This window comes from Stylophora pistillata, chromosome 12, assembly GCF_964205215.1.
Source record: "Stylophora pistillata chromosome 12, jaStyPist1.2, whole genome shotgun sequence".
Taxonomy (NCBI): domain Eukaryota; kingdom Metazoa; phylum Cnidaria; class Anthozoa; order Scleractinia; family Pocilloporidae; genus Stylophora; species Stylophora pistillata.
Genome location: NC_142530.1, coordinates 5,127,869 through 5,155,680, shown reverse-complemented (window position 1 = coordinate 5,155,680; position 27,812 = coordinate 5,127,869). Strand labels below are relative to the sequence as shown.

General features: G+C 38.6%; 1 protein-coding gene and 2 long non-coding RNA genes across 4 annotated transcripts in view; 1 reads left to right on the top strand and 2 right to left on the bottom strand.

The window, feature by feature from the left end:
- LOC148718510 (uncharacterized) overlaps positions 1-15,332 on the top strand; it is a 122,196-nt gene extending 106,864 nt beyond the window's left edge. For both annotated transcript variants that reach the window (XR_015993709.1, XR_015993708.1), the window contains one exon: positions 15,110-15,332. This is a non-coding gene — a long non-coding RNA (uncharacterized LOC148718510). The remainder of the gene's footprint in view (positions 1-15,109) is intronic.
- Positions 2,413-5,349, bottom strand: LOC148718511 (uncharacterized). Its single transcript, XR_015993718.1, has 2 exons — positions 3,782-5,349; positions 2,413-3,069 (listed from the first exon to the last, which is right to left on the bottom strand). It is a non-coding gene; the product is annotated as an uncharacterized LOC148718511 (long non-coding RNA).
- A 2,929-nt stretch (positions 15,333-18,261) lies between the features above and the next one.
- LOC148718509 (uncharacterized) lies at positions 18,262-20,042 on the bottom strand. The gene is made up of 3 exons (XM_088741565.1): positions 19,689-20,042; positions 18,650-19,570; positions 18,262-18,459 (listed from the first exon to the last, which is right to left on the bottom strand). Exons 1-3 carry the CDS (start codon positions 20,025-20,027, stop codon positions 18,262-18,264), a joined length of 1,458 nt encoding a protein of 485 aa, XP_088597691.1. The 5' UTR covers positions 20,028-20,042.
- Between the last annotated feature and the right edge of the window lie 7,770 nt (positions 20,043-27,812).

Below are 27,812 nucleotides of genomic sequence, written 5' to 3'. Positions count from 1 at the left end.
CTCTAGCATTGGACAGAATATAAGTACACATTCGGTAGTCTCAGTTTACTTTCCCATATTAGTGTATCAGAGTTGAAAAATCCTGTAAACGGATGTTACAAAAGAACGCCTTAATCTATTGCGCGTTATTGTATTTTGAGGGCCGTAGGATAAATGATAATTGCAGTGAATCGATAAACAATGACTTTATTTCTTTACAAATCTTTTTTAATTAGGAAAGAAGGTCGGTGAGATCAACCGATTTGAACAAATAAGTTCTCTTCCGTCAGATATACGGGCCGCGAATTTTTTACAGTAGCCAGTTTGCCAGTCAGGTTTGTCAGTTAAGTCGTTCCGTATCCATGCTGATATTACAGGAAATGCCTTAATTTACTGAGCGTTGTTGTTGTTTGGGAGCCGTGAGGGTATCGTCAATTGTTGTGACTCAAGAAACAAACACTTTTTTTTCTTCACAACTTGTCGTTAATTAAGAAAAAAAATGATCGGTGAGTTCAACAGATTTGATCGTGTAAATTTTCTACCTTTAGAAATACAAAAAGCTAGCTTTGGTAGTTTTCATGGTAGCCAGTTTGTCAGTCACGTCAGTCAGTTAAGACGTTTCCTACCCCTATCAATAGGGTATGTTTTCCCTTTAGGTATGTTCGAAGTCAGGTCTGTTTCTTTCGTCAACTAGTAAATTTACCAGCGTTTAAATAATAACGTTTTTATTACGGGCGTCCATTTTTGATAGGCGACAGCAGAATGTAAGATCAAAAAGCGCGGGAACAGGGGAGTTATAGGACATGCACACGCAGATAATATTTTCACCACATACAAATAATATATTCCGTCCTAAATGAAAGTAGTAGTAGTAGTATAGTAGTATAGATCAATTTCTATAGCGCATTTCCATGTAAATGCTCTAATGCGCTTTACAACAATGTGCGGGGGACTTTTCCAGACTGCCGGCGGCAGTTTACAATTAATAAAGGAGAAATTTTTACAGATGCCCCCTCCCCCCCTTCCCAGTAAACAGGCCAGACCACATCACAGTAATCTCGTGATGTGGGTTCTTTAACGTCCCTTGCCGAAATTAACTAATTGATAGGTGCAGGAGACGGGACCTCCGGCTTTACGTCCTATCCGAGAAGACGAAGCAATGTGAGTGAAGCGTCTTGCTTAAGGACACAACGTCAAGCCCCAGCCAGGACTTGAACCCGGGCCATCTGACCTAGAGTCCAGCGCACTGACCACTGGACTACTCACGCCTCATAATAAGTACATAATAACCCAACGTTTTTATGAACAAAACCTAAATTTTTAGTAATCGTTGTAATAACTGTAATTACAAACTGTCCTGTTTTCTGTTGTGACAACGGCAAACACACTTCGCCATTGTAACAGAAGATGAAAAATAATCAAACTTACCTTGCGCGAGGCAGTAATGAGGAAGTCGCAAGTTGAAATAATAGGCTGTTTTATCTTGTGCTTAGCAATGATTTACGGTCAGCTAAAGAGGTTCTCTTCATTTTGTTCTAAACAACCGTGTGAAAAAGAGGTAATTTGCATAAGTGCGAAATAGTCAATTAGGAAAATGAAGAAAGTCACAGAATCATCGAAATTTAGATCGTTATTCGCTATTGCTAGCTGAGTAGACTCCAACAAGGAGAGGAAGAAAATGGTAAGTCCTTACGTCAGTATGCAGCTTTAGAGCAGGGCCCCACGATAAAGCTTTTAAACAGTAGTCGTAAAAAAAATGTTAATAGTAAAAATATTTATGGTAACCGGCGTAAGGAGAAAAAAAACCGCCATCCGTAAAGTGGCCATAATATTATTCTTTAAACTTTCGAACCATCACCCAATAGGAACACTCCACTATTTGGTGCATCTTTTTAATATCATTACTATTATTCATTTATGAATTTTTTTTGGCGAGTTCAACCTCAACGCCGGTAGGTCGGTTGCCGAACACTGTTGCAACGACACGAAGTTAATTTTTTGCAGATTCCATGAAACATTCAACCCAAACTTAAAATGGGACTAATTCGGTAATCACCTCGGCCTATTTAAGAGATTAAACTGAAAGCGTTCTCCAAAGATGCCAGGCTTTAAATTGCGAACGAGGGTATCAATTTTTTGCAGCACGAGATAATAAAGAAATTATTTTGTACAATTCCTTTCCGCTTATAATTAAAGAATTGAGCATATGACCAAAAGTCGCATTTCCATTTCAATGGTAATGAATTGTTTTTAGTTCGTGCACACAAATATTGCAACGTCTCCTTTTTAGTGGGCACCGTCAATTATGGATAAACCTCATTTCGTTGGATTTTTTTTTTTTTTTAACGCAGCGACCATCTTAACGCGCGGGGCTGACGTAAATGTACTTTGTATTAATTGAAAAACAATAACGGGGAGAGGGCGCTTTAGTCCTTCTTTCATCGTGTGCGTGCATTGGCACAAACGTCCTTTAATCTATCTCTATCATCTTATATAGTAACAAATTTTACGTGCGTCTGCTCGCTGTTCGTAGCACAAATTGGATTGACGCCTACGCGATAAATAAAAACTAAAAAAAAAACTCAAAACAACACTAAAAGTATTGTGGATTACAATAATAATCATCGACGTACTCAGGTGCTGTTGTAGACTGCACTTTTCCCATTCGATGTGGAAGGCCTCCTTTATGTTAATTCAAAAATTCTCGAAGCAAGAGAATCCACCATAAAAGTCGTATCTTATACGCGTCTATATGTTCAGGGGAAAAGAATGCTTATGCACAAAGTTTAAGCCGGTCATCTTAATTTGTTCAAAACCGTTAGAGGGTCTTTCCTTTTTAATGCTGTACAGGCGTTGCAGAAGATGCAAGAACAGAGGTGTGAGATCAAACAGTTTTTCGAGGAGTTACCCAGAGTGCCACTTGGTAAACCCCTGCACGAGGTTTATTTCTTCTCTGCTTAGGATTCCCAGCAACGAATTTCCAGGCTTTCCTGGATTTGAATACATGCTTGAACACCAAGATTAGTAGACCCTTACAGGATGACTGCTCGAGATTCCTTTAGGATAGGCCAATTCTGCCCCTTGGTGGACCTGGGAAAGAGAGGAAGTTCATGGTTTATTTCTTCTCTGATTTAAATGCATGCTTGAACAGCAAGATTGGTAGACCCTTACAGGATGGCTGCTCGAAACACCTTTAGGAAAGGCCAGTCGCACGCTTTGGTGGACCTGGGAACGTGGTAAAATGCAACGAGAGCGAGTTCAACCACTTATCAAAGGTTGAAATCTCTATTTTCTCAAGTATATACTGAAACAGTAAATAGCGTCGTAAGATCGCTCTGATCGGCCTGCACTCAAAATCCGAGCATCCTTTGCTATGCACCTCCGAGCAACTCACCCATTATTGGCATACAAAAATTATGATAACCGTCACTGGAATAAAAGAGTTAAAAAAGAATCACTGACATAGTATATACTAGAGCAGACATTGTCTAAAGATTTTTAAATGTAAATATTTTCATAATCTCATTGTTCCTTGATATTCTGCGACATGTGGTTCGCAAGCTGAAGAAGGTGGAAATGTGACAACAAAAAGTACTGAGGGCGCTTTAACATCAAAATTATTTCATACAGGCGAATGATAAATTACACATATATGCATAGCTAGGATAACGCCTAAATAAAGATATTGATGGGACAAATCCATCTCAAATATATCTACTATTTTCAATATTTCAGTACAATAGGGGAAGACGTGCACGAAGGGAGGCATGGGTTTTTAGAATTGTTACGATACAAAATTCACCTGCATAACACCACTTCCAGATAGTGGAAAGACGAGATATGGCCACCGCCCTAGATCCGAAGTGCACTCGGATTACTGGCCCTCCTTCCGGCAGATGGACCAAAGAATTAACAACATAACTGCACATCAAATGATTGTCCACCGACTTAACTTCGTTGACTCAGTCACTATGGGGTTGACACCCAAGGAATCGAATCCTGCTGGAAAATTTTAAAACTGGACCAGTCAACACGCTGGAGGATAAGGAGGGAAGAAGGGGAGCCTCTCAGAAATCAATGCAGCCTTTTTGGCCGTTTTAGCCAATCAGTATCTAGTTCAAAATCCGGTTTTGTAAATAAGCTACGGGTTTTACTTTCAGGTTTTGAGAGAAAGTTAGATAAACAATTAAGCTCTGTCCATGACTATGTTGAAAAGTTTTTCATAGGTTAGGTCTATTGACCACACTGGTCCAGAAAGATTTTCTGACGAAAAGACGCACTTTTAAAATGTGCGACTTTACCTTGAATTTTAACTCACTTTTAAAACAGATCTTTTCGAATTCCCCGATGTTGATTTCTCTTGTAACATTTTTTTTGACGGGATGATAAGGGCTTTACTATACGCATCATCTAGCTGCAATGCGTTTTTTGCCGTAGGTGACTATTATAATAATGGGGAAAAAAGATAGTTTATTCATTTTCATGGATAGAGGCAAAGCCTTTGTTGGATTCAGAGAGCAAAATGACGTTTTCAAAGCACCTACAAAAGTCACTGTGGTGATGGTTTGCCTTTATTTTGGAAGTGTTTAACGCCGAACAATTCAGAGTGTTAAAAAATTAATTGTGATTGAAAGTTTAAGAGATTGGTGATTCAATCGTAATTGAAGGAGCAAAAATAGTAGCATTTTAAAACTAGAGTGCGATTTAATGTTGCTGTATCGATAGATGACGCTGTTGTGAGTAGGAAAAAGGGTGCGGCGATATCCAGTTTTTTTTACTGCTTCGTATGCTTGTCTAAGTTTTCCGTTCTTTATTTAGCCTTTACAGATTTACAGAAAAAGTTCAATAATATCTCAATGCACGTTGTTGCAGAAAAAGCAGGAACGCGCGCAAGCGAAAAAAAGGGCGTCCTGATATTTGGGGAAGAGAATCGCCTAAACAAAAACGGCAGCATGGGAAAATTGATTTTCAATATTCTCCACTCTTACTTTATATCCTCTCTATGAATCCTGTGTCTGAATCTCCTTAAAAAACTTATGAAGTAAACACCGTTGGTATCGAGGTTTTTTTCCAAACCCCATCGCACTACATAAGACTCTACTCTCCACCAGTCTTTCTCGTCAGTTCTGTAACCGAGCTCGATAAACGAGCTTTGTCGAGCTCGATTAGTTATCGAGCTCGATAAGTTATCAAGCTCGATAAGTTATCGAGTACGATTAGTAATCGTACTCGATTAGTAATCGTACTCGACTTGTAGTTATCGAGCTCGATTATGAAACGTGGTTTGCTCATCGAGCAGGAATGGTAATCGAGTACGACAAATGCATATCGGGCTCGGTTGCCCAGGAACAAAATGTGATCCAACATGTTGATGATTCACTAAGGTGTAGGTTTTAGCAGTTCAGTTTGCTTTCAGCACGGCAAAACCGCAATTAGACACGGACATTTTACACATTAAATGCTTCCAAAAGAATAGGTTATTTACATCAGAAAAACTTACACATGTTAATGTTTATGATCGGAGATCACGAGAAAACGCTTACCTGTCGCCTTTTGCGATCTGTCAGAACTTCAGGACCTTCTGGTAGAACTGCATGTCTTGTTGGAACAGAGCCCTTGATAAGAACTTTGTTCCGTTTTATCTGCGTCATACCGTCCAGCGAAAATGCCAAGCTGCCCTCGTAACAACTTTGCTCAAAGTGAGCCGAACACAACGAGGCATGTTTGGCAACAGGTTCGCCGAAATCAACTCGGTGCCGCTGCACGAATTTCACCCATTGGGCTCTCACTGTTGGATTTACAGGAAACTGGTGCATCGAAATACCTGGTGTGTAGCTGGTACTCGTACAGCTTCTATTGTTGGGCGCCCCAGCCACACAATAACGTCCACCTTTCCGTACTGGCCTATTCTTTTCCGCCATAGACCACTTTCATAAATGGCTGCCGGATTAATATTCTTTTGTTTAAACTTAAATTTTCCCGAGTGGCCTCGCTTGAGATAATGTATTCTTGTGAATTTTGTACTGGAGAACGAGGCCACCCTGTCAAATTTATATGTAAACAAAAGAATTGTAATGCGGCAGCCATTTATGAAAGTGGTCTACTGAGTCAAACAACCTGACGTCACAGGTAAAGTTCACGTGACCTTTTGGCCGCGCGTTCGAGGGGACAAATTTCAAGCCAACTTAGCGCGTAGTTTAAACGAAAACTATGTATTTATAATTATTTTCAACGATTTTTAACTCTCGAACCGTTTGTTATATATATCGAACTAGCAGAAAACAAAAAAAAAAATTTCATGTCATATACACTTTAACGAGCGAACGTTGGATGTGAGATGATAGATAGCCGACGAGGTGCGTAGTACCGAGTTGGTTATAATCATCTGATATCCAACAAGCACGAGAAGAATACTTGTTTATTAACAACGTTAAATTAAATTATTAAATTTTATTAATTTTTTTGGCTCACTTTTAATTTTAAGCTGACGCGTACGTTTACCATAGTTGTAGATTATGGTATCTCGGCTCATATACCATAATGGCTAAGCCAATAAAAAATCTTGAATTGTATTATGCAATAATCAAGTTTTTAACAAGAGCTAATATACTTAGTGATACAATAAGTTTATTAACTCTTCATTTTCTTAGAGCAGGTCTTACTATAAAAGTACAACAGCAACAAGAAAAATATCACAATGACGCAACCAAAAGTATTTAATGCGCTTGCCTGGTTTCTAAGACCATCAAATGCAGATTTGGATTTCTGTTCCGCGTTTTTTTTTGTTTTTTTTTGTTTTTTTGTCAACGAGCGCTATGAATTAAGCCCTAGATCTCCCTTTATTGTTAAATGTATTAGTAATTATTCATAATGGACATTGCTGTCAACTTTTTTTCGCGTAAATATTACACGCTTGGACTGGAAGGATATACGTTTCTTCGGGTAAATTTGTGTTTTTTTTTTTTATAACAACACCTAGTCGAGGCTTATGCTTAGAAAAAATTATGCATTCTTCTGATATAATACAATGGTGTTAAAGGGAAAGTACGATCTAGAAAAAGTTTACTTGTATCAAAAGTTCCTTGCTTGCATTGTCCTAACTGACTATTCATTTGAGCTAAACTGAAGCATTTTAGTGCGAATAAATGGGCATTTTCAAATTGAAATCCTTTTTTTTCTTTGAAATGAACACTGACATCCTTACGTAGCAGCAAATAGAACTAAAAGCGATAGAATTGAAAGCCTATACCTGCCTCCGAACTTGACCACTTTTTATCAACTTTTTTTATGGAGCAGTACCCAGAAAAAATGAAGAATAGAACGACCAAAGAACAATTTCCAGCTCTTACACACCAGTTTGCAGCAATACTCAACCGAGAAAAAATACGCACTAAAAATGCTCACAGACAATGAGTATGAGAAATCTAGAAGGGTACAGCTGCGAATCGTGAGCCACCTGTTCACGTGTTCGTGCTTATAGGAATTAACTCCATTTCTTTTGCACTTATCTGGCTAAAGCTGCTTGACTTACATGACGGTTCCTGTTTGGGAATAAATCCGTCCTTAATACCCAAGAGTTTACCCAAGAGTGTTATTAATTTCAAAGGTCTCGCCCACTGTCAATTTTCTACCGTTAAAATGACTATTAAAACAGTCAATGAAGCTGCTTATGCGCTCGTCGTCGTTTGAGTGTTAGTATTTAAGGAAAAAGGGAGACAATGCTTACAGAACCCCTCCCTATTTACAAGCATAGCCTTCTTATAGTTTATACGCGAACAACTATATTTGAAAATCATATGTGAGAAATGCAGATTTTTTGAGAAATGAATATGAGGGAATTTATTTACACTGGTGAATTTGAAAGGAAGACATTTATCCGCGGATCCTGCTAAACATTAACGTCCTTTTTACGTGAGGTCTGAATACTTCCAATTGCAATTGGCTAATCAGTGGTAATGCAGGCTCTTCTGATTTGAGGTGTTCTCATTGAATTAAACAATCGGGGAACTGTATTTCCTATAATGCTTTATCGTAATTTCTCCTTTTTTCTTCTATTCTATTTTCTCATATATTACCACTATTTGTGGTAATAGATATAGTCATCATAGAAATTTTTATCACACAATTTTAGAAGCCGCGAACCAAGAGAAAACCAATAGTATAGATGATTTTGTTTTGAAAGATGACATAGCTACTAGTGATCTATTTGAAAGACGACCATCTCCATTTTATGTACTTTTGAACTTATGGTTCAGAGAGTGATCTGACTGGCGTTCACGGTGAATATGAGCATTCATTATCGAGGTTAAGCGAGAGTGAAAATCGACTACAACTGTAAGAGCTCGTTCCTGAGTACAGCAAATCAACATACATGTCCAGTTCACCCAAACTGTTGCGACTCGTCTACGGTCGTTAACGAATCGTCACACCGGGAATCAAATCGTGCGTTAACATACCGGAAGTTGATGGGTGAGAGCAAATTGAAGAGTGAATTTGAGTGGCATGGTGAGGGAGTGAATGACAACTTGAACCTTTTACGTTCTGGAAACGTGAAAAGGCCGGAAGTCCATTTTCACAATATTAAATACAGTGCAGGGGCAGAAAATGTACACGAATCGACACGATTTACACTCATCAACTCGATTCGGTTTTTGTTGAGTCGATCCGTCTCACCGGAAGTCGATTCGCAAAAGGGGACAATACAAACTTAAGCGTTAAATTAAGGTATTCAATGTTGCTGAATGGACTCAATTCGCACGGGTCGACTCGACTCGTTATAAGTAAAGTCGATCCGTCTCATCGGAAGTCGATTTTTAGAAGAAGTCAATACACACTTAAGCGTTCATAATTCGCACGGGTCGACTCGACGCGCTTTTTAGTTTAGTCGATGTCATCGAAAATCCTTCAGTACATTACATTAGATTACATTACATTAAGCTTTAGATTAGGGCATTAAATTTAGACAAATCTACATGATTTGCAAGGGTAGACTTGACTCGTCTTTAGTAAGGTCGATCCGTCTCATCGGAAATTTATTTGTAGAAGAACACAATACACACTTAATAAGGCTGTGATTTTAGGACGTTTATATCAATTGATTTTCCTGCGCATATCACTTGGTGCAACAGTTTCTTAGGAAACCTACCCCCTTCATTCCGTACACCAGTTTGTCTGTTGTCTTTGTTTAATTTCGGTTAAGGATTGCCCATCTTGTGAAATTATAATGGGTGGGCCTCTTCTACACCGGCGTTTGGTCATTTTACCAATATATAGCCAAGGTTTGATAGATATAACAAGTTCACGGATTATGATTTTTTTTTTTTTTTTTTTTTTTGTCAATGAGCGCTATGAATTTTGTCCTCGGATCTCCCTTTATCGTAAAATGTATTAGTCATTATTCATAATTGACGTTGCTCTCAACTTTTATTCGCGTAAATAATACACACTTGGACGGGGAGGATATACTTTTTTGGGGTAATTTAGTGTTTTTTTTATTAAAAACACTTGGTGGAGGCTTATGCTTAGAAAAGTTTACGCATTCTTCTGATATGATACAATGACGTTAAAGGGAAAGTAAGATCTAGAAAAAGTTTACTTATATGAACAGTTCCTTGCTTGCATTGTCCTAACTGGCTATTCATTTGAGCTAAAAGCATTTTAGTGCGAATAATTACGTTCCAAAAATCGGCATTTTCAAATAGAAATCCTTTTTTTCTTTAAAATAAACACTAACATCGTTAAGTGGCAGCAAATAGGTTTAGAAGCCATAGAATTGAAAGCCTATACCTGCATCCGAACTTGACCACCTTCTGTCAAATTTTTTTTACGGAACGATAGCCAGAAAAAAATGAAGAATAGAACGACCAAAGAACAATCTCCAGCTCTTACACAACAGTTTACGGCGATATTTAACCGAGAAGAAATACGCACTCTAGATGTTCACAGACAATGAGCATGAAAAATCAAGAAGGGTACAGCTGCTATTTGTGAGTCGCCTGTTCACGTGCACGTGCTTATAGGAAGTAATTCCATTTTTTTTTTTTTTTTTGCACTCATCTGGCTAAAGCTGCTTGACTTATATGACAATTCCTGTTTGGGATTAAATACGTCCTTAATGACATATAAAATTGCACTGATTTTGTCCTTATGTCCGAGTGTCCCATCAGCGCATATTAGCTTTTATATGCTTATCCCTACGCTTATATCGCAAGTAAATGCCTAGCTGAACATTGCAACAATAGTTTTTCGATAAAAAAAACCAGCACTCTTTTAAACTTTCCTTCCACAAACCTTTACGGTGAAATCTTGGAACAGTGATTACCTTACACTAATTCCTACTCAGACCATATTTTCTGTCTGAGGCCTAATTTAATTTCACATTAGACTCCTCAAAACGCTCATTTACCCGAGTCCAACACTTCTTAGAACGATTCATACCTTAGCGGTATGGAAATCAAACATTAATTTCTATTCACGACACGGAAATTACATTGGCTTATCCAATTCACGAGTTGGTTCACAGAGCCTTTGATTCATACTCGATCGTAATTCTTCATTTTTTGTTTTTGTTTTCAGAGCAGAGAAGAAGAGAAGAAGGTAACTATTTGTGGTAATAAGTCATAGAAATCTTCATTTAACATAACGTTACAAGTAACACAATTAAGGCTCTACTTAGTTTTTATGGATATTTGTTAGATTGAATGAACTTGATTATCACACCAACAACACACACACACACACGAACAAATAAAACCAGCCAAAACAACAGAAAAACATACAAACAGGAGGAAGGTAACTATTTGTGTAAATGAATAGTGGAAGTTTTCATTACCAGAATATTTAAAGAGTTAAACACTAAACTCTTTAAATGACTATCAATTCCTTCCCCTTTAAACGTGGTATAGATCCGTTAAATGAGCTTACACGCGACAATTCAGCTCTCTTGTTATCATATCTGACGGTTAACTATCAGATTTTAAATGAACTTGATTAACATACCAACAACATACATACACACCCACAAACAAAGAAACTGTAATATTCCTAGAAGCCACTAAGGTCAATAACTCGAACAACACACCGTCACCCTTCGAACTCCCGCTCTTTTTCACATACACGCACACTCTCTCGGTCACCTGACCACTGTGTATAGTCCCGGATGTCCACAGGACTCCACATAAATAAATGCCGTTGCTGAAATAGTCAGTTATCACTATAGATGTAAAGACTATTTAGGAGCGTTCGATTCCTTAAATTAAGTACATATACATATTGAATGCATATCCTCTATCACTACGTACGTGACTTTAATTTTTGTGATAGGCGCTAAGGATATATAAAATCGATGAGGTGACTCTGTTGACTATGTACTCTAGAAACTCGCTGATTGTTAGTTATTTTATTTTCGGACCAGTTAAACTTTAGTTTCAAAGTCCAGCTTACGTGAGTTTACCACGGATCAGTCAGTCTCACATTCAAATAAAACTTAAAATACACTTAGTCGCTGAGTGACTTAAGTCCCTTAGGCTTTTTGAAGAGGGAGAGGTGAAGTGGTCGAAGTGACTCACCCAGACCCCTCTGTCGTTGTGTGCATAGCTTCCTTGAGGTTCATAGATGCTCACTGAGCCAAAATGGACAACTTTGCTCCACAGACTTGGCTGATTACTAATTCCTTTCCTTTACACCTGCCCAGTCTGCATCCTGTCGATGAGTTTATAAGCGATAAAGTAAATTTCAAAGTGAGTGCACGAATTTGAAGATGCAAGTAACATTACGTGGCAGTTAAGACAGGTCCAATATATCATACATACATACGTACATGCATACATACATACGTTATTGACTTTCCCCAAGGAGGCTTTTCAAAGACAATGTTATAAAAATATTCCTATTACAATTAAAAATGTTTTAAATGTACAAAATTGTTTTAATTTACAATTAAAAATGTTTTAAAATCTGAATGTTCTAAAAGAAAAATAAAAGTATACAAATATATATGTAAAATTACAACTCTTTGAGTAATTTGGTACTTAAACGTTTTTTAAAAACATTAACGGAGTTGCACAGTTTACAGGAATTATCCAAAGAATTCCATAAGTTTACAGTTCTATAGAAAAATGTTCTCTGACCGCTAGCTGTTCTAAAGAATGGAATTTGCAAAAGCTGCGAATTTCTGGTGCTACGTCGACTAACCTCGGCTCGCTTTATGAATTTTGATGAGAGGTATTCTGGGGCCTGACCAGTCATTCATCTAAAGGCCATAGTAGCGTTCCGGTAGTAAAGCTGGCTTTGAACTGAAAGCCAATTTAGTTCCTTGCAAATTGGTGTAACGTGGTCAAATTTACGCGCACCGCTAACAATGCGGCATGCGAAGTTCTGCACTGCCTGTAACTTGTTAACATTACATTTTGAGGTATTTGACCAAACATTGGAACAATAAAATAACCTGCTGAAAACTAAGGAATTAAAAATCATCAAAAGTGTACGTTTGTCGAAAACATGCTTGACACGGTTTATTTGGCCGAGGCGGGACATGCACGAGGAAGCAGTCTTAATTATGTGTTCATCGTAAGTTAAATTAGAATCCAAAATCACACCAAGGTCTTTGGCGGTGTCTGCGGTGTCCTCACCTATAAAGGAAAGGGAGCGAAATTGCAGTTTTGCACGCATCTGCCTGCTGCCAAATATCATCAGCTTGGTTTTGCCAGGGTTAAGTAACAATTGGTTGTTAGAACACCATTCTCCTATTTTAAACAAGTCGTCTTCCAAACCAGCAATTGCATCCAGGTTGTCTTTAAGTTCGAAGGAAGTGATGAGTTTCGTATCATCTACATAACTCTGAGTGCTGCATTTCTGTGGGATCGATGGAAGATCGTTCGTATATATGCTAAATAGTAGTGGGCCTGAGATACTTCCTTGAGGGACGCCGTTGGTCACAGACAAAGGCTCAGATAGCGTTGAATGGATTCGTACTATTTGTGTCCTGTTGCTTACGTAACTACGAAACCATTGGAGAGCGTCACTGGAAATTCCGACATCTTGCAATTTTTGAAATTAACGTGTCGTGATTGACGCTATCGAAGGCTTTGCTCATATCTAATAGAACAACTGCCGTTAACCTCTTTTTGTCAATGGCGTTAAGAATTGTGTCAGTTGTTTCAATCACAGACGTTTCGCACGAATGCCATCTCTTGTTACCGCTTTGGCTCTTTGATAGGGTGTCATTCGATTGCAGATACGAGGTGAGTTGATTATGTACTACCCTTTCGCAAACCTTTGATAAGACTGGTATAAGTGAGATGGGTCTATTATTGTTTGCCTGTTCCTGGTCGCCCTCTTTTGGGATTGGTGTAACCACAGCTGTTTCCCATTTTGATGGAAAAACACAGTTTTGAAAGGATGCATTAACAATAGACGTTATTGGGTGAACAATTGGATTAAGACAATCCTTGATGACACGAATCGGGATTTTGTCTATCCCTGGGGCCTTGTTTGAAGGCATCGCTGCTATTATACGTTTTATTTGCTTATAATCAATGGTACTCAGTGTGAACTGGTCAGAGAGAGCGTTTTGTCTCGGTACAAAATAATTCTGATTAAGTGTTAGGTTGCATTCATTAGCCAGGGACGTAATTTTGTCAACAGTGCTCTGACCAACAGATACGAAAAACTGATTAAATTCGTCTGCAACAGCTTTTTCGCTCTTACTGTATGTTCGCTGAGATGTAGATTTCCTGGGGATGCACTGGCGAATTGCTTTCCAGATATTATTGGTGTTATTTGGATTCCTGTGGATTTGTTCGGCAACAAATTCCTGTTCAGCAATTCTGATTTCCCTCTTTACTTCCTGTCTGAAATATCTGTAGGCAGTCCAACATAGCGGATCATTTGTTTTCTTTGCTTTCTTACGCCAATCATCCCTGGTCTTCATCAATCCGCGGATGTTGTCTGTACGCATGGATTTGGTTTACAGCGTGCTTTAAAAGTTTTAACTGGAGCATGGCGGTCGAGTATCTCACTAAATAGCGAATCAAGTGCATAAAGTTTGTCCTCGACATCGTCGAAAACATCAACTATGGACCATGGTGCCAGTGATACGTCGTTGCTAAAATCAACAGGACTATAGTGTTTAAAACTTCTGGTTGTAATATAGACGGATTTGGAGCGCGCCTTCTTCAATTTTAAGGTGACACAAACCAAGTTATGGTCGCTAATCGAGCTTTCCATAACCGTAGCCGTTTGAACTTGTCTCGTGTCCGATGCAAGTATAACATCTAGAATTGATTTCGAAGTCTCTGTAACTCGTGTGGGCGTGTTGATCAGTATTGACAAGTTATAGGAACGGCAGAAATTAACAAGGGCATTAGCTCCAGGATCGTTGCTATTCTCAAGTCTGCAGTTCGAATCTCCCAATAGATAAATTGGAACATTGAACGACGAGGCATAAATAAAGTTCTCTGTGAGATCTGAATCGAAACAAGATAACGATGTGTGCGGTGGTCTATAGGTTGTACAGACAATGAAAGACTTCATGTTCCTGACGTGGACTTTTAGCCACAGTTGGTGAAAACCAGAGGCCGTGATAAGAGATATATCGCTCAAGTACTCCTTCCTGTAATTTCGTGAGACATAAGCACATATTCCACCGCCAATCTTCGCCTGTCGGTCGATACGGTAGATAACATAGCCAGGAATTTCTATTTCCAAATCCGTAACTGAACCGTTGAGCCATGTTTCAGAGACGGTAAATATGTCAAACTTATTTTCCAGTACCGCTTCCTTTACAAGAACGAAATGCTCACGGCATTTAAGCGAGCGAACGTTAAGATGTGCAATCTTCACATTGCCATTTGACTTTTCAGACTTGTTTCTAATAGAGCTGTTTGCTGGTCCAGGGTTAAGTTCAACATCATGTAACAGTTGTATAACAGGTCTAAAAGTCGAAGTTGAATTGGCATAATAGGCTGTAGTAACGTTTGCTCGTTTCACTCTAATAGTGACATGCACGTGTGCCCGCCATTTTGTACAGAGTCTCGAATCCCAGTTTGCCACTTTAACCGACGTAGAGTGCGGGAAACGTAGACCAAAGTACTCATTGGTAAAAGAGTAGTCATATTTATCTTTCCTCGAGGTATGAACAAGACACAAGAGGAGTACAAGTCCAATAACTCGGGAGCTCAGAATCACACGTCCGCCCTCCATCACGATATGTTAAGACCTTATCTTGGTACTTGTTTTGTTGCTTATAACTTCTCTAACAATTTGAAATGTTGCTGAGCAAAAAGGTCTTATTTGCACTGCTGACAAGAATATTACCGACCCCTGGCTGAAGATTGGCAGTCTGTTTGGGGATCACAACCACACAGGCAAAGATGGCTTTTCCGTCCAAACTTTAATCTAACAGTCTGTTAGACATGTTTTTTGATCAAGACATATCCTTTGATCAAGAGAAATTTTTCCTGTAAGAAATGGTCACTGAAACTAGGTTCATCTTTAACGTACGCAGATCCGTCAGGAGCGTTGCCTTCTTGTTAATGTTTCCAGGTATTTCGAGCGTGCGGGCACTATATATATTTTCAAGCTGTAGTCTTAACTTTAGGCCACAGATTTTTTTGTCTTCCTTCAGAGGTAATTTGACCTTTTGATGGCCATATAAAGTCTATCAACCTTATATCGAATCGTGCTTTGGATATGGTTAGTTTATAGCAACTCCTCGTTACTTAATAGAGAGAATAAGAGGAAAATCTTTTACCTTCCCGAGATGGAATGAACACAAAGATACTAGGCTGTCACAGGAGCCATTATTTGGAGCGTTCGATTCCCATGGTGAGCCTATGTTAAGGCATTTTCACTGAACGCTTTTTTTTTAGACTATCTTTTCGCGGGAAATAGGCTACTCCAGCTCACATAGTCACGAGTCAAGTTATGAATTAACTACGCGCTAATCGTGATTGGTCGAAGGGCTTCTGTGGGGAACCCATTTCGCACTCTTAGGATTTCATTTATCACACGAATTTCATTTGCTCGAGCCTTTATCGTGTTGCAGCTCAAGGAAAAGCATGGTGTTGCTTCCTGGTTTTACTGTACTTTGTACCTTTTGTGAACGGCAAAGATTAATTAGAGTGGGTTTCAAGTGACCCACGTCTACCCCTCCCCCCCCGCCCTCTTTTATGCGCAGGTTTCTTACGTGTGATGTGTGTTCAGGAATTTGAAATAGGTGAAGCGACTATGTTGAGTCGATCTTTAATACGCGTCATTGTATACTTGTTTGGAATGTTGCACATGATGTTTTGGTGATGGAAATTTAGCCAGGTTTTTTTTTTCTTCTCTTGTGCACGAGAGGTTTCTGTAAAATCAGTAGATTAGTGAGATGATTTATCATTATTTAACCTCGCTATCAACTGTTATATTTGAAGTTTTGTTTTTGGAAAGAATGTCGATGAAAGCTATCGGCTATTATATCGATACATTTTATGCGTTAAATGAGGCTGTTCTTAGTCATTACATTTGGCATCGATGTAGTTAGCTTAGTCCCTCCAAAAATGTGACCAAAATTGAACTAAACTTTTCATCGTTTAGTCCACAATCAATTATCATCGGTATGGTACCTCAAAAGGTAAACGGTCGTTTCGCCAACGTGTCAGTTCGTCAACGTCAGTTCGCCAACATATAAGGTCGATTCGCCAACGTCTAATGTCAGTTCGCCAATGTCCAAAATAATTATAATTACAAATGACCATGGGATTAAAATTTTAGTTTTTATGTGTTCACGAGTGTTCGTAGGTTAATGTCGTTTGAAATTGTTCGTTTCACTCTCCCCAATCTCTCATTTCCTCGACGGCTGATCGTGTTTTAAAAAAAAGGACTTTGAAAACCATGTAAGGCTTTTACCCAGAAGAGTCAGTATAAACCTACTGTAAAACATTTTTATTTAACGTTCAGTAGTTAATCAATAGCTATTGGCTCCCAAGATATCTTTTTAATTACCTGTGGAAAGGCGTTATCATTATTCACTCGTTCATACGCATGGCAACAAGTCAAACAAAGTCCGTTGACCGATCGACGGCCGATTGTAAAACCTTTTAAAAGTCATTGATCGATCGACGGCCGATCATGTTTGAAAAGAACTCGAAAACCATCCACGGCTGATACCCAGAAGACGAGTGCAACAAGTGAATAATAAACAATGCTTCTTCATGCGTAATCAAGCAAATATGTTGGGAGTCAATGGCTATTTAACAATGCAAATATGTAATAAAAATCGAGGGCTTCTTTGAAATGTTCAGCAATACTCGGCAATATCAGTAGGGGATTGAGATACTTGATATCTCCCTCAGAGTTTTCTCCAAACCTCCTTGAAATTTATGATCTTCCACGCAGTCCTCTCTCTTGGTAAAGCTTTCCAAACAGTCGGTCACTCCCGACAACAAGAACTACTCCAAGTACACGACCAAGTTCTCATATATATTTACGAACGGTTTCCCGGAACATACCAGAAGCTTACAATATAACTATTTTAATTTGATCCTATTACATCATACAATACTGTGCAAAAGTAATGCAAAGGATAATCGCCGAATATCGCGGTTATCGCGATATATCGGCGATATTTGAGCGATATTTTATTATGGGGAGAGAGTGCATGGTAATGAATCGTAGTAGATATGATTATAGTTTTCTCTTGTTAGTTTTATTTTTTTTATTTTTTTAATTTCTGGAAGCAGTGAGTCACCTTTTTGTTAATACACAAATGACTGTATATGAAAATTATAAAAGGTTAAATGCGGATTAATTAAGAAATGAAAATGAGAGGGAGTTTATAAACACTCGAAATAATTATTCCGGTGAAAAGTAATCCAGTAATCTCGAAACATCAGCGTTTTAACGCTTTGCGGTGGCCAATTTGCAATTTCAACTAAGTTGATCTTACCAAACCACCCAAGAGTGTTATTCATTTCAAAGGTCTCGCCCACTGTCAATTTTCTACCGTTAAAATGACTATTAAAACAGTCAATGAAGCTTCTTATATGCTCGTCGTCGTTTAAGTGTTAATAGGGAGCTTAAGCAACCACGACGAAAGAGACGACGACGACGTCAAGTAATCGCGGAGGGTCTGGAACGAGGACGTCGTTTTTAGCGGGAAAATGAAACTTAAGCAGTGAAGTTGCTCAAGGACGACGACGTCTGAAATTATTGTTTATTCTCGCTTCGTCAGTTTAAGAAATGACATCGTTCAGAGACCTCCAAAACCTTTTTCTTGGTCATGGATCAAAATTTTCACCTTTATCGAAAGTTCGAGAGTAAGTTATTCAATTCTTGAACATCAAAAGTCCAAGGAATTATAGACCCATTAAACTGTCTTGCCTGGTAATAATATTGATGATTCCGCTTCAGGCGATATCCTCCAGCTCTTTCTTCCAAGCAAAATGTTTTGTCCTTTGCTGCAGCAGATATGTCATCATCTTTATGACAGAATGGACACTACAAATAATCAAAATACACTGTGAGTCTCAATGTGATGTCTCAGGCTAAATTTAAAAATATCAGAGTTAGGCAAAAATTATCAATACTTATGAGTCAATAAAAGTTGTAGTTGTTCAAAAGTAGTTTTGTGTTTATTAGCAAAGTATAAAAATAAACGTACACAGTATTGCCATGTATTTTAAAATACCTTAGTCTCACATCCACCAGTACCACAGCATTCGCAAGTCACCAGCCCATCTGGAGATGCTCCAAGAAAAGGATGCTCAGTGCTTAGAAAGAGACCAGAGTCTGACACTGTGAAATTTATATGCTTCTCTTTTTGGTATCTGCAGTAGGCATCCCTTGCGGTCTTCTCGTGATGACAGCCCCATTTGGTTGCTTCAGTATTAAAACGTGCCATTTCAGGGTGGCAAATACTCATAATCAATGAATGTGATGGACATGCGGGATCGGTGTGACAGGCATTCTTGAATTTTGAAGCAGTGATCCGCCCTGTCCTCATTCGAAACCAAAGCCTGGAACTTGCCTGTTCACGGGTCTTTTCTTCCACCAGTTCCTGCTGCTTTTTGGTCACCTGAAGTAGTTCAAATGCTTCTTCTGATTTTTTTAGTAGAGTAGGGTAGTCTGCATCAGCAAGGCTGTTGTCAAACAAACTAGACAACACAACTGGAAGTTCAGGATTCACAGATTTAGGTACATAAAAATCTGAATGAGCAGGGATGAGAGACAATAAGGCAGGTTTAGAAGGGCAGTCCTTGATGCAATTGAGGAAGTTAGTCAGTTCAGTCTCTGAGGGAGGTGTAACATTAGAAGGCTTAACTGTCGAAGTTGAACGTGGGGTCTTTGAAAAGTTTATGTCTTTGACCCTTGCATATGGAACAGTCTTAACTGATGTTGGTAGAACCCAGTATGCCTTTTTGTCGGTCACTGTCAGCGAATCCCTTCGTTTACATCCCGCTTCAATGGCCCATAGCAACGAAGCAACATGGGAGCAGCTCTCTCCAAGACCAGCCATGCAATCACAATGAGCAGACAGAACTTTGCCCGAGTTTTCACACACGACCCAAGGGGTCAGAGGCTTTTCTGACATTCTTTGAGAATGATTAACCTAAAAAATAAAACGTAGTAGTTACTATACTGTAAAGAATCAACGATCGGCGCGAGAACAGCTTGATCCATCATTTACGAGTGTAAACACTCTTTAACAAGACGTTATGAAAACTTACCTTTGCTATTAACAGGCGATTTTCGCCGAATTTCTTGCACATAACTTCCCTTACCCAGCCGTTCGCAAAGTTCTGATAGCAGTCTAAGCTTTTATAGCTCATCAATTGCTCCTGGGTGTACGGGCTAGCAGCAAACAGAAGATACATCCCCACGTTTATGTACGTTACGTCTGGCCAGCAATCGACATCGTCAATCCACTCTTTGCGCGGAATTTCGTAAGGATCTTGTCCTTCGATAGACTTTAACTTTTCGAGATATCTTTCCTTTGATTCTTTCTGCTGTAGATTTTCAAAATAACCGGGTAACAACCCACGCTTCGTGGTCGCTTTCGCCGCCATGCTGTAAACAAACTGAAGCTTGTCCTCCAGTTCGCAATGTCACGTGATGTGACGTCACGCTTGAAATGGGTCTATTAAGCTTTAGCTTTATTTACAATAATTTACGCATGATAAAAGTTTAAAATATAAATTTTAAGGAAGTTATTCGAGATTAAAATTCAGTTCTAAGTGTTGCTGGTATAAACAAACCTATTTGCCCAAGGCTTGCCTGATTTTCAACGTGCTTTAGCCTGATATGTTCTACCTTTGATGCTCCTTCCTTTGGCGAGCAAACGACTCAAGTCTGTCAATTTTAATCAATGCTAGCTAGCGATCGGCACAGATCAGTCGTCGCGCTTCAAACAAGAATACTATTTTTTCCCGTGTGATTTTGTCGGAATAATTTTTATCGCTGTAAATCTAGATCTTTATCAAACATTTCGAAAATAGATTCGCAAAACCTGAGAGGTATTCACGCACGCTCATGTTGACACACCGATCTAAAGAATTCTTTGCTGTTTAAAGCGTCTCGACGAAAGAACAGCAACACGCAAAATGTTTTAGTAGCAATAAACCGACAGTTCCATACACACAGCTTTTGACCGAAAGCAGTGGTGTATTGCACTGCCATTTAAACCTTTTCATTCAATAAAAATGATAAACAGCACTCTTTCATAAAATATACTCAAATAAATTTAAACCTAACGTGGTCGCTTTCACCGCTTGACTTGACATCTGTTGTGCGGAGGAAGGAAAATGAGTTAGTGGGTTTTCGAATTTTATTTGTTTAGAAAACTGAACAGGGAGGTTTAAATCAACCGAAGAAGCGAATACAAACTCCAACCGGCCATAGACTGTCAAAAAAACGACAATAAAGCCGCACCTTTTGATGAGAAAAACTGCTTTGAAGTTCGGAAGTTCACGACGACTTGAAACTGGTCCATCTCAAGTCGTCGACGTTAAGACGACGACGGAATTCTTGGTTCGCGCTTGCGCAGTGACGTTCTCGCTACTTCCGGTCGTCGTCCTCCGTTCGTCGTCGTGGTTGCTTAAGCTCCCTAATATTTATGGAAAAAGGGAGACAATGCTTACAGAACCCCTCCCTATTTACAAGCATAGCCTTCTTATAGTTTATACGCGAATAACTATATTTGAAAATCATATATAAGAAATGCAGATTAATTGAGAAATGAATATGAGGGAGTTTATTTACACTGGTGAATTTGAAAGGAAGACATTCATCCGCGGATCCTGCTAAACATTAACGTCCTTTTTACGTGAGGTCTGAATACTTCCAATTGCAATTGGCTAATCAGTGGTAATGCAGGCTCTTCTGATTTGAGGTGTTCTCATTGAATTAGACAAACGGGGAACTGTATTTCCTATAATGCTTTATCGTAATTTCTCCTTTTTTCTTCTATTCTATTTTCTCATATATTACCACTATTTGTGGTAATAGATATAGTCATCATAGAAATTTTTATCACACAATTTTAGAAGCCGCGAACCAAGAGAAAACCAATAGTATAGATGATTTTGTTTTGAAAGATGACATAGCTACTAGTGATCTATTTGAAAGACGACCATCTCCATTTTATGTACTTTTGAACTTATGGTTCAGAGAGTGATCTGACTGGCGTTCACAGTGAATATGAGCATTCATTATCGGGGTTAAGCAAGCGTGAAAATCGACTACAACTGTAAGAGCTCGTTCCTGAGTACAGCAAATCAACATACATGTCCAGTTCACCCAAACTGTTGCGATTCGTCTACGGTCGTTAACGAATCGTCACACCGGGAATCAAATCGTACGTTAACATACCGGAAGTTGAGGGGTGAGAGCAAATTGAAGAGTGAATTTGAGTGGCATGATGAGGGAGTGAATGACAACTTGAACCTTTTACGTTCTGGAAACGTGAAAAGGCCGGAAGTCCATTTTCACAATATTAAATACAGTGCAGGGGCAGAAAATGTACACGAATCGACACGATTCACACTCATCAACTCGATTCGGTTTTTGTTGAGTCGATCCGTCTCACCGGAAGTCGATTCGCAAAAGGAGACAATACAAACTTAAGCGTTAAATTAAGGTATTCAATGTTGCTGAATGGACTCAATTCGCACGGGTCGACTCGACTCGTTATAAGTAAAGTCGATCCGTCTCATCGGAAGTCGATTTTTAGAAGAAGTCAATACACACTTAAGCGTTCATAATTCGCACGGGTCGACTCGACGCGCTTTTTAGTTTAGTCGATGTCATCGAAAATCCTTCAGTACATTACATTACATTAAGCTTTAGATTAGGGCATTAAATTTAGACAAATCTACACGATTTGCAAGGGTCAACTTGACCCGTCTTTAGTAAGGTCGATCCGTCTCATCGGAAATCTATTTGTAGAAGAACACAATACACACTTAATAAGGCTATGATTTTAGGACGTTTATATCAATTGATTTTCCTGCGCATATCACCTGGTGCCAAAGTTTCTTAAGAGACCTACCCCTCTTCATTGCGTACACCAGTTTGTCTTTTGAGTTTGTTTAATTTGGGTTAAGGATTGCCCATCTTGTGAAATTATAATGGGTGGGCCTCTTCTACACCGGCGTTTGGTCATTTTACCAATATATAGCCAAGGTTTTTTTTTTTTTTTTTTTTTTTTGTCAATGAGCGCTATGAATTTTGTCCTCGGATCTCCCGTTATCGTAAAATGTATTAGTCATTATTCATAATTGACGTTGCTGTCAACTTTTATTCGCGTAAATGATACACACTTGGACGGGGAGGATATACTTTTTTGGGGTAATTTAGTGTTTTTTTTTTTTATTAAAAACACTTGGTGGAGGCTTATGCTTAGAAAAATGTACGCATTCTTCTGATATGATACAATGACGTTAAAGGGAAAGTAAGATCTAGAAAAAGTTTACTTATATGAACAGTTCCTTGCTTGCATTGGGCATTTTTGAAAAAGAAATCCTTTTTTTCTTTAAAATAAACACTAACATCGTTAAGTGGCAGCAAATAGGTTTAGAAGCCATAGAATTGAAAGCCTATACCTGCATCCGAACTTGACCACCTTCTGTCAATTTTTTTTTTTTTACGGAACGATACCCAGAAAAAAATTAAGAATAGAACGACCAAAGAACAATCTCCAGCTCTTACACAACAGTTTACGGCGATACTTAACCGAGAAGAAATACGCACTAAAGATGTTCACAGACAATGAGTATGAAAAATCAAGAAGGGTACAGCTGCTATTTGTGAGTCGCCTGTTCACGTGCACGTGCTTATAGGAATTAATTCCATTTTTTTTTTTGCATTCATCTGCCTAAAGCTGGTTGACTTACATGACGGTTCCTGTTTGTGAATAAATACGTCCTTAATGACATATAAAAATGCACTGATTATGTCCTTATGTCCGAGTGTCCCATCCGCGCATATTAGCTTTTATGTGCTTATCCCTACGCTTATATCTCAAGTAAATGCCTAGCTGAACATTGCAACAATAGTTTTTCGATGAAAAGAAAAAAAAAACAGCACTCTTTTAAACTTTCCTTCCACAAACCTTTACGGTGAAATCTTGGAACAGTGATTACCTTACACTAACTCCTACTGAGACCATACTTTCTGTCTGAGGCCTAATTTAATTTCACATTAAACTCCTCAAAACTCTCATTTACCCGAGTCCAACACTTCTTAGAACGATTCATGCCTTAGCGGTATGGAAATCAAACATTAATTTCTATTCACGACACGTAAATTACATTGGCTTATCCAATTCACGAGTTGGTTCACAGAGCCTTTGATTCATACTCGATCGTAATTCTTCATTTTTCGTTTTTGTTTTCAGAGCGGAGAACAAGAGAAGAAGGTAACTATTTGTGGTAATAAATCATAGAAATCTTCATTTAACATAACGTTACAAGTAACACAATTAAGGCTCTACTTAATTTTTATGAGTATTTGTTAAATTGAATGAACTTGATTATCACACCAACAACACACACACACACACGAACAAATAAAACCAACCAAAACAACAGAAAAACAAACAAACAGGAGGAAGGTAACTATTTGTGTAAATGAATAGTGGAAGTTTTCATTACCAGAATATTTAAAGAGTTAAACACTAAACCCTTTAAATGACTATCAATTCCTTCCCCTTTAAACGTGGTATAGATCCGTTAAATGAGCTTACACGCGACAATTCAGCTCTCTTGTTATCATATCTGACGGTTACCTATCAGATATTGAATGAACTTGATTATCATACCAACAACACACATACACACACACAAACAAACAAACTGTAATATTCCTAGAAGCCATTAAGGTCAATAACTCGAACAACACACCGTCACCCTTCGAACTCCCGCTCTTTTTCACATACACGCACACTCTCTCGGTCACCTGACCACTGTGTATAGTCCCGGATGTCCACAGGACACCACACAAACAATTGCCGTTGCTGAAATACTGAGTTATCACTATAGATGTAAAGATTATTTAGGAGCGTTCGATTCCTTAAATTACGTACATATACATATTGAATGCATATCCTCTATCACTACGTACGTGGCTTTAATTTTTGTGATAGGCGCTAAGGAAATATAGAATCGATGAGGTGATTCTGTTGAGTATGTACACTAGAAACTCGCTGATTGTTAGTTATTTTATTTTCGGACCAGTCAAACTTTAGTTTTAAAGTCCAGCTTACGTGAATTTACCACGGATCAATCAGTCTCACATTCAAACGATGCCTAAAATACACTTAGTCGCTGAGTGACTTAGGTCCCTTTAGGCTTTTTGAAGAGGGAGAGGTGAAGTGGTCGAAGTGACTCACCCAGACCCCTCTGTCGTTGTGTGCATAGCCTCCTTGAGGTTCATAGATGCTCACTGAGCCAAAATGGACAACTTTGCTCCACAGACTTGGCTGATTATTAATTCCTTTCCTTTACATCTGCCCAGTCTGCATCCTGTCGATGAGTTTATAAGCGATAAAGTAAATTTCAAAGTGAGTGCACGAATTTGAAGATGCTAGTAACATTGCGTGACAGTTAAGACAGGTCCAATATATCCTTTGATCAAGAGAAATTTTTCCTGTAAGAAATGGTCACTGAAACTAGGTTCATCTTTAACGTACGCAGATCCGTTAGGAGCGTTGCCTTCTTGTTAATGTTTTCAGGTATTTCGAGCGTGCGGGCACTATATATATTTTCAAGCTGTAGTCTTAACTTTGTGCTACAGATTTTGTTGTGTCTTCCTTCAGAGGTAATTTGACCTTTTGATGGCCATATAAAGTCTATCAACCTTATATCGAATCGTGCTTTCGATATGGTTAGTTTATAGCAACTCCTCGTTACTTAATAGAGAGAATAAGAGGAGAATCTTTTACCATCCGAGATGGAATGAACACAAAGATAATAGGCTGTCACAGGAGCCATTATTTGGAGCGTTCGACTCCCATGGTGAGCCTATGTTAAGGCATTTTCACTGAACGCTTTATTTTTTAGACTATCTTTTCGCGGGAAATAGGCTACTCCAGCTCACATAGTCACGAGTCAAGTTATGAATTAACTACGCGCTAATCGTGACTGGTCGAAGGGCTTCTGTGGGGAACCCATTTCGCACTCTTAGGATTTTATTTATCACACGAATTTCATTTGCTCGAGCCTTTATCGTGTTGCAGCTCAAGGAAAAGCATAGTGTTGCTTCCTGGTTTTACTGTACTTTGTACCTTTTGTGAACGGCAAAGATTAATTAGAGTGGGTTTCAAGTGACCCACGTCTACCCCTCCCCCCCGCCCTCTTTTATGCGCAGGTTTCTTACGTGTAATATGTGTTCAGGAATTTGAAATAGGTGAAGCGACTATGTTGAGTCGATCTTTAATACATGTCTTTGTATGCATGTTCGGAATGTTGCACATGATGTTTTGGTGATAGAAATTTAGCCAGGTTTTTTTTTTTTTTTTTTCTCTTGTGCACGAGAGGTTTCTGTAAAATCAGTAGATTAGTGAGATGATTTATCATTATTTAACCTCGCTATCAAATGTTATATTTGAAGTTTTGTTTTTCGAAAGAATGTGGATGAAAGCTATCGGCTATTATATCAATCCATTTTTATGCGTTAAATCAAGCTGTGCTTAGACAATACATTTGGCATCGATGTAGTTAGCTCAGTCCCTCCAAAAATGTGACCAAAATTGAACTAAACTTTTCATCGTTTAGTCCACAATCAGTTATTATCGGTACGGTACCCCAAAAGGTAAACGGTCGTTTCGCCAACGTGACAGTTCGTCAACGTCAGTTCGCCAACATACCAGGTCGATTCGCCAACGTCTAATGTCAGTTCGCCAACGTCCAAAATAATTATAATTACAAATGACCATGGGATTAAAATTTTAGTTTTTATCTGTTCACGAGTGTTCGTAGGTTAATATCGTTTGAAATTGTTCGTTTCACTCTCTCCAATCTCTCATTTCCTCGACGGCTGATCGTGTTTAAAAAAAAAAACTTTGAAAACCATGTAAGGCTTTTACCCAGTAGAGTCAGAATAAACCTACTGTAAAACATTTTTATTTAACGGTCAGTAGTTAATAAATAGCGACTGGCTTCCAGGATATCTGTTTGATTACCCGTGGAAAAGCGTTATCATTATTCACTCGTCCACACGCATGGCAACAAGTTAAACAAAGTCTGTTGACCGATCGACGGCCGATCGTAAACCCTTTTAAAACTCAGTGATCGATCGACGGCCGATCATGTTTGAAAAGAACTCGAAAACCATCCACGGCTTATACCCAGAAGACGAGTACAACAAGTGAATAATACACAATGCTTCTTTATGCGTAATCAAACAAATATGTTGGGAGTCAATGGCTATTTAACAACGCAAATATTAAATAAAAATCGAGGGCTTCTTTGAAATGTTCAGCAATACTCGGCAATATCAGTAGGGGATTGGGATGATTGATATCTTACTCAGAGTTTTCTCCAAACTTCCTTGAAATTTATGATCTTCCACGCAGGGGCAGAAAATGTACACGAAGCGACACGGTGTTTGGTCATTTTACCAATATATAGCGAAGGTCTGATAGATATAACAAGGTCGCGGATTATGATTCTCTTTCTGTCAACGAGCGCTATGAATTTTGTCCTCGGATCTCCCTTTATCGTAAAATGTATTAGTCATTATTCATAATTGACGTTGCTGTCAGCTTTAATTCGCATAAATAATACACACTTGGACAGGGAGGATATACTTTTTTGGGGTAATTTAGCGTTTTTTTTATTAAAAACACCTGGTAGAGGCTTATGCTTAGAAAATATTATGCATTCTTCTGATATGATACAAGGACGTTAAAGGGAAAGTACGATCAAGAAAAATTTTACTTATATGGACAGTTCCTTGCTTGCATTGTCCTAACTGGCTATTCATTTGAGCTGAAAGCATTTTAGTGCGAATAATTACGTTCCAAAAATCGGTATTTTCAAATAGAAATCATCTTTTTCTTTGAAATGAACACTGACATCCTTAAGTGGCAGCAAGTAGGTTTAAAAGCCATAGAATTGAAAAGCTATACCTGCATCCGAACTTAACCACCTTCTGTCAATTTCCTTTTTTACGGAACGATACCCAAAAAAAAATTAGGAATAGAACGACCAAAAAACATTCTTCAGCTCTTTCACAACAGTTTGCGGCGATACTTAACTGAGAAGAAATACGCACTAAAGATGTTCAAAGACAATAAGTATGAAAAATCAAGAAGGGTACAGCTGCTATTTGTGAGTCGCCTGTTCACGTGCACG

What these genes read in the sequence shown, in the direction of transcription:
- LOC148718509 (XM_088741565.1), bottom strand. Translation starts at nt 20,027, where the DNA reads ATGGCGGCGAAAGCGACCACGAAGCGTGGGTTGTTACCCGGTTATTTT. An exon ending in ATCGCCTGTTAATAGCAAAG is followed by an intron (nt 19,571 to 19,688) that starts GTAAGTTTTCAT and finishes TTTATTTTTTAG; the next exon opens with GTTAATCATTCTCAAAGAAT. An exon ending in CTGGTGGATGTGAGACTAAG is followed by an intron (nt 18,460 to 18,649) that starts GTATTTTAAAAT and finishes GATTATTTGTAG; the next exon opens with TGTCCATTCTGTCATAAAGA.